The 11,143-nt window shown below is 47.4% G+C and overlaps 1 protein-coding gene across 1 annotated transcript in view; it reads right to left on the reverse strand.

Annotated features, from left to right (window-relative positions):
- The window catches only part of LAMB1 (laminin subunit beta 1), a 70,665-nt gene extending 60,581 nt beyond the window's left edge, over nt 1–10,084 (reverse strand). The window contains exons 1-4 of the mRNA XM_090042037.1: nt 9,601–10,084; nt 9,296–9,471; nt 4,205–4,340; nt 947–1,020 (exon numbers count right to left, since the gene is read on the reverse strand). Coding sequence (XP_089898163.1) covers nt 947–1,020; nt 4,205–4,340; nt 9,296–9,471; nt 9,601–9,640 — 426 coding nt within the window. The 5' untranslated portion in view covers nt 9,641–10,084. The remainder of the gene's footprint in view (nt 1–946; nt 1,021–4,204; nt 4,341–9,295; nt 9,472–9,600) is intronic.
- Nucleotides 10,085–11,143: the final 1,059 nt, after the last annotated feature.

Here is an 11,143-nt window from a genome sequence, read left to right on the forward strand (position 1 = left end):
ACACACACACTGGCAGCAGCCAATCTCAGGGGGTGCAGGTGCACCTGTGTGTATCCCCTACACATTGCCAATGTACTGTACTACCAAAAATACAGCTATCCTAAAACCTAATATGTAAAATCTGGAGCCTGAATAACATCATTTACATGGAAAAGAACTAGAATTTTAGTCCTACAATAAATATAAGTATCAGCAAAATGTGAACTAAGAAGTTGCTGCTAACGCCTCCACGTACTTTAAGACATATGGTACATAATCTGTGTTTCCAAGACATCTGCTTGAAAAGAAACAAAGGCACTTTGTATACAGATGTTCTTTCTTCCTGGAAATGTCTTCACTTGCCAAGTGAAAAGAAATACTAAAGCCAATTTTAAAGAAAGACCTTGCTGATATAATTTGATTTTAATAATCATTTTGTAAAGCACACACAATAAAAACAACCACATAAGCAGATTTTCCCAGCTACTCTTTCTGCTGCTTTCCACAATCTCAACGTCAAAAAATAATTTGCAAAACATCCCTACTATTTGAGTTCAAGAGGAATAGAGGTGTGGTCAGCCCTTCTAAGAGTCAGGCCATTTCTTCCATTTTTGTTACAAAGCTCAAACAAGCAATAAGAGGGCTTTAATCTTACATTTTACAAAAGTTTGGGCTTCACCCAAAGCAGAATTTATCTGTGCATACTGGAAGAGTCAGTTATAACTGAAGCTAATATTCTTATAAATTCAATCTCCCCTACATTCCAAAATTATTAGCATTTTAATTGCACATATTAAGGCCTGCTTCTTCAAATCTGGGACATTACATATTTGACCTATATAAGTATCTTCATAGGTATAAGCCAGGAGGTACACAGCCAGTTAAGACTGCAACTACCATCCATGACAAACATTAGATTACACAGTGCTCTGGTTTGTGATTTGTGAGAATGCTATGGATTCCTCACCTTGAAGGTCATGATGAGATGAGTGAAATGGAATTCAGCCTCCAGATTGAGCTGAAGAGTTACGTTTTCCAAACCTACAGAAAACAGAAAAAGGAAGCTGCACAGTAAATAAGAGCATTTGTCACTTAAGATTTAACTCAAATATTTTCTAAAGAGCTCTTCACTATGTTAGGATAAAGACCCTTTTTCCTTGCCAATCAGATTAGCGTTATAACAAACATTAGGGATTTGCTGTGGGGATGCTGAAGACACAGTATTTGACAATTTTCTAAATGTAATGCAATGCAGGGTTGCCTGTTGCATTTATGAAGTGCTGTAAGTGCACTTGGTCTTATGGTGTTTACTGCATTTAACTTTTGCCCAGTATTTGTGGTACAAGTTGCTATGCTTTATAAATGGGAACCTGAGGCACAGGGAAATTAAGGGTCTCATCCAAAGTCATACACAATGTGCATAACTCATCTGGGATCAAGCCTTCTGCAGAGACCTAAAAAAAAAAAGGGAATCTTTGCAATTTTACAAGGTTGAAACCCTGGCTGACACTTCCTTCCCCATGTGCACAAGGACTTTATTCAATGGAAATAAATCACGATTCTTCCTACTAGGAGTTATAACCTCTGAGAACTCAATCAGAAGAATTCTGGTACCACACAAATGGTTCTCTGCCTAGGAATGTGAGTTTATGAAACAGTTTGGAAACAGTATAGGAATGAACACTTATACACAGCAGTGATCCACTGGCTCAGTACCCAGTGGGTATATACAGTAGGTTCTCTGTAGTGCATGTTCTTTGCCCAGTATGCATCTATTCTAGTTTCACATGTAGGGATGTCCATTTCACTTGCTGCCATTTGCAAAGTGCAGAGTGATTTTCCTTTTGTCCCCATGTAGAAGAACATGAAACTGCATTACTTTTACCCAGTGATTCCCAAAGGATGTGCCACAGAGAGTGTGAAGCATGCTGTGAAAAATGGGCAAGATGGCCCATGGACCGGATGGGGCCCCCAACCCAGATATGGAGCTGCAGACAAGTGAGTAAAGCGTGCTGCCAATTTTAATCTGGAAAAAGGGTGCCCAGGTATCAGAAGTTTGGGGAACACTGTTTTTATTTTAGAATGTATAAATGAGCTAAAGTTGCTAAACAAAAGATGATACAAGGGAGGGCTTGGGGCTGGAAAGGGACAGGCAGAAGCCCTGCACTCATCTTTAGTTGCTGGCAACACTTAAATGGTAGCCTCTGCAAAAGGCTCCACCTCTTCTATCAGTTACTGTCTAGTGGGGTTTTTCTTACAATTGCAAGACCCTCAATCTCTCTCTCTTGCCCCACTCCAGAGCCTGAAAACGACGAGGGTGTCATTCCAATCTCTTTATTATCTCTTTTTATTAGATCCTCCTCAATCAGGTATAACTCTATGACCAAACTCTGGCCAGCATCTAGTCTTCTGATTGGTAGTGAGCCACTGACATGATGCAGGTCAGTTTTGTCCCTTAGGGCAAATATCAGGAACGAAACTGAGCACTGGAGATGTAGCAGGGCATGTCTGCATCCGGGACAGCTGCAAACACACAGAGCAGTGCTGGCTTCTGCAATGCCAATTGCAGCAGCGCAGTCAGCCACCATGGCATCACTGGCTCTCTTTGTGCTCCCAGTCACAAAGACAGCACCCAAGGGTGCTGCCCAGGCTGTCACATCTCAGTTATGCTACTGCCAAACAAAAATCTTGCTGATTTCACTCAGCCACTTAATCTTGACAAGTTAACTTGGAGCAGATGCAAACAAAAACAGACAATTAGGAAGCCTATAGGCCCAGCTCTATTGTAGTTCTTTTTGCAACCTTCAGGGGTAGAAATGTTCTAAAATTAAAGCTTCATTTTTTTTTCAGAAACTACTTATTCAAGTCTCCTTATTCACCAAAGTTGTCCACTTACAAGGGACAAGTAAGAGAGCATTTTTCAAGCTGTGTTATATAACTATGTGTAGTAAAGGTTTTGGACCATTGCCAGAAACAAAAAGCAATCAGTTCCAAAAACTATTTGATGCATGCGAAAAGATCTCTTGAAACAGCTGGATACTGATTATATTGCAGTGAGTAACATTTAAATAAAACAATGTCAAGGAAGGGGAAAAGACTAAAAAGCCCGCTAAGAATAATACAGCACTTCCAAATTTTTACAGTTTTGTTCAGAATATAGCACGATGATCTCCGCTGCTTTATGCCTAAGTGCAGGAAAATAGGAAGTGGACAGAAAGCATTGTGTGTTGTTTATTGTTGAGGGACATTTGCATGACCTTATGAGCTAAAACTTTTTTGCCTGCTGGCTTGCCAAGTCTATTGCAAAAAACATGAGTTATTTGGAATGCTAAACTAGAAACGCTAGAAACAGATAGCTGAATTAATCTAACTTGTTAAAAAGGATTTAAATGTAAACATTTCCTCAGTAGACAGTTTTGCAAAACATCATCAGGTTACTGAGCTTACAGTAACAGGCAAACATGTTAGCCTGTTAGCCACTATTCTCATTTAAAAAGTGCATCTTACAAACTTTAGAGCAGACTAAGTCATCTAGAGGAAGTACAGCCTCTTTATGTTCCATATTTAGGCAGACCAAGAGCACAACCATAAAAGTAAAAGTGACTGACAAATTCTGGAAAAGAATTTTACAAGGAACAAAAGAGCACATGGCTTTCTGTCTGCTTTGTTTCAGAGCTCATTTTTGTTCTTTGTAAGATGAATACAGTCTTGTGAATGTAAGGGAGTAGAAGCAGTGGGACAGGAACAAACAGCCCTGATTCTTGGTTCCTCCAGAAGGGGAGAGAATAAATGGATGCTACATCTGTCCAGTTCCCAGCATGCACTGAAGCAGCTGCCAGATCCTTCTCATCTGTCTGCCCAATTAAAAAAGTTGGAGCATCATCCACATCCCCTTTCTCTAAAAACAACAGTGTGATTCTACTCTGTTAGACCTAGTTTACAAAGATTTTTATTACTGAAAAGCTTGGAAGCAGTTTGTCTAAAAAAGGATTTGATAGCTTTTACCAATACTCATCTAAAGTCCATAACTCTGCTAAAATAAAAAGAATCACTTGAAATTAATCTAATTTTACTCAGACATGCTCAAGGGACTAAAGTTTTGTGCAGCAGTAATTACTAGGCAGACATGGCTGCTTTGGAGAATACTACACACAGAGGAACCCTTAAATCAATCAAGGATAATCCATTATGATAATTGGAAATGATTCCTAGATGAACTGCATACCATTTTCTGACTGCCACCAAAGCTTCAGGCGGTTTGGAGCAAACGTTGTGACCACATTTTCAATGCGATGACTATCAGTGTTGAGAGTGTCATGGAAGGGATCACGGGAGTCACACGTGAAACACTTTTTGTCCTCCTGCAACATGCAGACCATTCGTTTGTTAATCCAGCATCAATTATTTTATCTAAACCAGTGGTTCTCAACCTTTTTTGTACCAGGACCCATTGTAAACATTGATGGCTAGTCCTAATCCAGTGCCCCTTACTCCCAACCTGCTGCCCCCCACCCCCAGACCCTAGCCTCCCAGTGTGTAGGGCAGGGAGTGGGTGTGTTGGGCATATGGAGCCCCAAGCAGCTCCTTGCAGACTGGAACCCTGCCAGCCTGCAAGGGAAAAGCTGCAGTTTCCCACATTTTTCTCCTTTAAAGGCGAATCCATTTTTAAAGTTTGTTCACAACCCTTTCATATATTCTTGTGACCCACTTTTGAGTCACAGCCCACGGGCTGAGAAACACTGATCTAAACAACAACAGTTTTAGTACTTTAGATCAACACATTAATATTATATTCAGCTTTTTACCCAGTGCAGAATGAATCAAAATAATTTTTTTTTTACTTTAAAAATGAAAGGAAGTATATTTACTCTGATGAATTGATGTAAATTGAAGGACAAGAGGGAAATTACGACAGGCATTCAATAACATGTAAGTGTTACTGGAAGTATGTTTTTATTTAAACCAAAGTCAGGCAATATCCTTTGTAATACTGACATCCTAGCACAACTCAAATATAAATATTGATATATACAAAATACTAGTAAATGGACTGTGCTGACATCCCTAAAACCACAGGCCCAAACACTGAACAACACAGTGTTTGCTTCTAATAATGGGAGGCGAAATTCTCTCCATTTTAATTAGCCTGGGCAAGGTCCATAGGCCTCAGGTCCCATTACAGTTTTAGTATGGGTCCTTTTGGCAAGGAAGAAATTTCATCCTTCAGTACAAAAACTTTAAAGCCTACCACCCCAATTTGGACATGCACCTCATGGTGGACCCCCCACAGAAGACTGACTAACAGGTGATTAAGAAGAGCCAATCTGGCCTGCCCCAATTTGAAAATGGGGGCCTTAGTGAATAGCCCTCCCAAATAGAACAACAGTAACATATCAGCTATTATTACTAATAATACTATATGTGTACTTCAGAGGTACCTAACGTGCCAGGACCCATTTGTGTTTAGCACTGTACAAATATAACAAAGAGACAGGTCTTGCCCAAAAGAGGGTGGGGATTCTCATTTTAAGACAAGAGACAATAGGTAGATACAACAGAGGAGGATGAACATGAGGTAGTGGCAAGAGATCTATGAACAGTGCAGTCAGTGGCAGCTCCAGCACACCAGCTATGAATTATGTCAAATGTCAAATAGGCACTGTAGTTCAGGTGGGTTTGAGGAGAACAATGTGGCACTTTGTCAGCTTTTCCAGAGAACTCCTTCCAAGCATGATGGGCATCCCCAGGAAAGCATAGGGTGTATGCCAAAAGAAATCGACAAGGATAATCAAGGGAAGCGGTGTTAGCAGAGTGGAGGCCATATATTCATTCTGCCCTTAATAAAAAGTATACTTTAACAGCCATGATTTGGAGCATTAGACATGTTGCTCTAGTAAGTGATATTGAAGTGCACCCTTATTCCTAGGTGTCCCTAACTCATGGGGCTTCTGTTCCATGTACCTTCTAGGGCTAAGTACAGACAGTCAAAAAGCCTGAGGCTGAATCAATTCAATCTTTGCTGGTTAGTCTAAAGTACATAGATTGAACAGATAAGTAAATGAACAGACATTCTCTTTTGATTCCAGAAATGCAGCCACATGCCTGCAGTGACCCAGGCCAGAAGCTGGGGGGTGCTAGAGCACACCTCCCTGCTCATCTGGAGCAGACCGCTTGGGCCAAGGCTAGCCCACCCAACCTGTGGGCGGGGAGGTGTGAAGCATCCTGGGATCCTGGGGGACTGTGAGTTAACTTGAATCTGGAGGGGATGTGGGACAAAGTTCAATAAACCGATTTAACCTAAACCAGTTACGTCTGATACTACATCCATCCAGGTTTTTTAATCTTAAATTGGTTTTAGCCATTTTGAAAGTGGCTTATGTGCACTGAATGTCTCTGTGTTACAGATTTGAACCAGTTTCTGATCACTTATACTGGTTTATGTGTAATTTCTGTCGCTAGCCTAGGAGTCCTGCCAGGAGGAAGCCTACCCAAACCAGACTCTGGAATCATGGAATAGTAATGTCTGTGTCATCGTGACTCCTGGTTATGCTCATTATCTTCCCATTTAAAACACGAGCCCAAGAATCTTCCAGAATTGCAGAATATGGTTCCAAAAGAAGGATCCAATCCTTCCCCCCTTATAATAAATGTCAGTTATTTCAGCTGAAGCAGAACAGATTACCCTAGAGTCCACTCTTGCAAAGCACAAAGGATGTTTAAATCCCATTCTTGCCAGGCAGAGGTCAGAGCACTCAGCACCCTTCCAAATCCGCAGTCTAACAGAGTAACACTGCACCTTTTTTGGTGCTGAAACAATCATGGACACATTTGCCTCTGAATGTTTAATTACAGGAATAAAAACAAAGGTCTACTTGAATTCTAGCATATTATTTCTAAAATGGTCACACTTTATATATAAACTACAACTTCTTGCATTTAAATATTTTGAGCCAAAAATTCAGGGAGCTACACCTATGTTAGTAAGCTCAGCCTGCAGCTGTGCTCAACCAAACAAGACAGACTGAGGGCAGGGGTGAGTCCTGAATGTTCTCTCTCAGATACCTCACTCAGGACTTTCTGGGAGATATTTCTGTCTATAGCCCCAAATGATCCCCTGTACTCTTTCATACAAAGACCTGATCAGGGCTCTTTCTACTTTTAAATCACAGCCAGGGTTATGACCAGGGATCTGTGTTTTCTGTTTGTGATGGAAAAAAGTGGTAAAACCCAGATTTTCTCATTTTAAGGAGAAAAACCTGGATTTCCTCCTTTAAAAGAGAAAAGTGTGGGTTAAGGTGGGTTTCCCCTTCCAGTCTGGCAGAGTTCCAGAGGGCTGTGGGGAGCAGGAGGAAGGTAGTCAGGCAGGGTGCCCTGTGCTTGTGCACATGTACATGTACACGTGGCTGCCAAGTAGCCTGGAGAGCAGCTCCCACAGATAAGTCTGGGCCTGGGGGTAGGGGGGAAATTGAGGCCCCCATAATGAAGGAGGAAGCGAGTTGGGCTTCCATGGCCCAGTGAGCAGGACTCAGCGTGGCAGGGCAGAGCGGGGCGGGGATGTTTGGTGCTGCCGTCACAAGCTGCTGTCACGCTGCCATGGAGAGGTGCCCCCTGCCCACCTGGCAGCAGCGGGGGTAGTGGTGTGGGGCTGTGCCCCCTGTTACTGTCAGTTGGGCACTTGCCATGACAGCATGGGGCTAGTGGCAGTGGCACTGAGTTTCTCTGCCTTGCCCCGCTCTGCCATGTCCAGCCTGCTGAGCTGCCGAGGTGCCAGTGGGAGGGCAGTAGGGCAGGGAGTCCTGAGCCCGCAGTGGGCAGTCTGCATCTGTGGCCCCTCCACGGGCTCTGCTCTGGCTGTGCCTCACTGGGGAGAGGAAGCTGGGCTCCAGGCTCCATGCTGTACTCCCCACGGGGGCTGCAGCAGCTGCAGCTTCTTGCAGTTGGCAGCTGGGGTTCGGGTGCTGCTGCGGGGGGCAGGGGGCTGCAGACCTGGGTCCCCGGTCCCATAGCCCTGGTAACTGGGGGCCCCCCCCAGCAGGGTTGGGGAGCAGGGGACTGTGGGTGGGGAGCGAGAGGCATCAGGAGGACTTGGGGACTGTGACTTGGGAGTGAGGGGCAATGACAGGGGCAGGGCACAGGTGTATCTATCAGGGCTGCTCAGTGCCACAAAGCAGTTGAGAGGACAGCTGCAGCTGGACCCGTAACCTGGTGAGTGAAGCGGGGAGGGAGAGCTCTGGGTTTCCATGCTAAAAACCCCCCCAAAATCAAATGCCAAAATGTATAGGAATTTAAAATTTATTTTATTATAGTGATTGAGGTACTGGTAGGCTTCCAAATTGCGTTAAAATTGTAAATGTATCAATAAAACATTGTGTTCAAGTTTTATCTATCTGTATCTATATATTAGTAGTGTTTCATTTTAATCACAGATTTTGGGGGTTTTAATCAGACAATTTGCACGTTTTTTTAAATCAGAGAATTTGCAGTTTTTAAACAGAGAAAAGTCAGATCCTTGGATATGACTGCCTGGGTGTAATTCCAATCTCTGCCTGAGGGAGCTCAAACCCACATCTCCCACCTTCCAGGAAAGGGTCCTAACAAACAGGCTAAAAAGCTATTCTGAACTTGGGGGTGGGGTACCCTGCATCCTCCAATGAAAGCTGTGCACTGGCCAGAAGAAAATTCAAGATTTATTGGGCCAGAGAGAGAAAGAATGAGAGTCAGACCCTGTACCCTGGTAGTTAAGGCCGTCACCCAGGAAAGGGGAGATCAGGGGCTGCTACCAAGACTTTTCCATAAGAGGCAAGGATTTCTCAGGGCAATATCTTTTGTTGGACCTACTGTGTAGCTGGGACAAAGTTCGACAAGTTTTCATCATCAGCTCTTTAAAAAAACCAGCCAAGACAAAACCACAAGCAGTCACTGACAGGCTCGAGAGCCTCCACCACATCCAGCCCTTCACGAAGGCAGGCAGAGGGACACCCCGTTACTGGCGCGAACTAGGGTTAGGCATGAACTGGGTGCGGAGCTGCTCAGGCCCGTCAAGACACGGGGTGGGTGCCCGGCGGCTCTTGCCAGCGCTGGGCGCGTGCGGGGCTGCGAGCAGAGGCGGCTCCTGCGTCCCGGGGCCCCGCCCGGCCCCACAGCCCGCCCGCAACGACAGCGCCGGGCTGCGGCTGCGGCGCCAAACCCAGCGGAAACCAACGGGAAACCTCCCGCGCGCTCCCGGCCGGGGTGGGGAAACGCTCCCCCGGGCTCCCACGCGCGGCGCTGGCAGACCCCCGGGTCTGGCGGCGGGGCCGGGGCGCGGCGCGCTCACCTGGAGGTGGCTGACGATGCAGTAGGGCTCAGGCCGCCGCAGCCCGCACGTGGAGGACGCGGACAGCTGCGAGGCGCGGCCGATGAGCAGGTCGCCTGTGGCCGGGTAGCAGCTCCCCTCGGCGCAGCCGTAGCTGTACTCGGGCTCCTGCGCCGCGCCGACCGCGACCCACAGCCCTGCGGGACGAGCGGGACACGCGTGAGGGAGGGAGAGCAGGGGAAGGAGCGGGACGAGCGGGACACGCGTGAGGGAGGGAGGGAGAGCAGGGGAAGGAGCGGCCCGGGGTGCCCGCGCACCCGCATTACCTAGCAGCAGCCCCCACGCGCCCGCCCGCAGCCCGCCCATGTCCGAGCAGCCGCCGCAGCCCAGCTCCGCCGCCGAGTGCGCCGCGCCGCGCACACGGGGCCGGGGCCGGGGCCGGGGCCGGGGCGGGCCGGAGGGGAGGGGAGGCTCGCGCACGCAGGCGCTGGGGGCGGCGGCCGGCCGCGAGGGGCAGGTCCCGTGAGGAGGGGGCGGCCCAGGGCCGTGCCCCGGCGTGCTGGGCCCGCGGGGAGGGAGCCCCCGGGGGTCCCGGGAAGGGCCGCTGCCCCGGTCCCGCTCCAGGAGAGCCGGGGCTCGCGGCGGTGCCCGGCACTGAGACGCCGGGGCGAGGGGAAGTCCTTCCCGCAGCCCCCGCTCGCCCCCGGGGCCGAGCTGGGTGCCCGCACGGGCAGGAAGGCGGCGGGGATGCCCCGGGCTGGCACCGCCGGCGGCCGGAGACAAAGGCAGATTGGGTGCGGACAGGAACCCGAGCATGGGATGAAAAAGCCACGAGATGTGATCGGGGCAGTTCCTCCGCGTCGCGCTGGCCAAGCCCCCAAACTATACAGGGTGAACTCGGGTCCGCTTTATGGCCAGTTCTCGTCTGTGACTTGTCCTGAGGCCCCCAGGCTGTTTGTGTGCAGAAGCGTTTTTCTGCAGAGGTGAGCACTGAAGTGGCACTGGCAGCGAGTGTTAGTCTGGGCGTGTGTTCAAAGGATGACAAAGGGTGAAATTGAAAAAGTTTTTGCACCATTTTTCCGTGCAAGCCGGGTCACGGGGTGCACTGGCATTGCTGGTTCCCCTGCAGCCTGCAACCCAGACCGCAGCCTTGCTGTGAGATCTGGAAAGAGAGATAGATGCCTGTTGGCCCTGCCACAGCTAAGCTTAGCACAGAAACATAAACAATGTAAAAGCCAAAAGCTTAAGTTTTTACTAATCTCAGGTATTACTAACAATACAGGAGAGGAATTTTTTAAAATGTTATTTTAACCCAACAGTAAAATGTCAAAGGACAAAATGAGAGGACATGTGTGTTTAATTGTGTGAAGCGTGTGGGTGTAAGGGGCTTTTAGGGCTTTGCTAAAGGAGAAGGTGGAAGCGGGTCTGGTTCTAACACAGATGCAGTCAGATCCATTTTGATCCTATCCAGCTTGCAGCAGCAACTGACATTTTGTAGCCTGTTACCAGTCACACAGCTCCGTTCATGTCTGCGTTGGCGATGCATAGGGGGTGCACGTGAGGGCATGTGCACCCCCTGAGATTGGCTGCTGCCAGCAGTGCCTGTGGGCATTTGCCGCTCACCACCAAAACAACACAAGCTTTCACTACATTGTGCCCCCAGAATTGCCCAGCATTTCCCATGACTATCTATTTCCTGGATACATTTTTCTTGTACATTTCCTGGACCACCACAGCTGCAGCCCTGTTGACAGCACTTCTTTCAGAAGCCCTGTGTGTTGGCATTCCCTCTGCTTTAACATGTATGGGAGTACCATTTTTGGGGGGCGCTACCCCTTAGGGTCTGAGCACTAGAAGCCTGTGCCAGAG

The sequence above is a fragment of the Crocodylus siamensis genome, chromosome 4, assembly GCF_052110815.1.
Source record: "Crocodylus siamensis isolate JL-2025a chromosome 4, ASM5211081v1, whole genome shotgun sequence".
NCBI lineage: Eukaryota > Metazoa > Chordata > Crocodylia > Crocodylidae > Crocodylus > Crocodylus siamensis.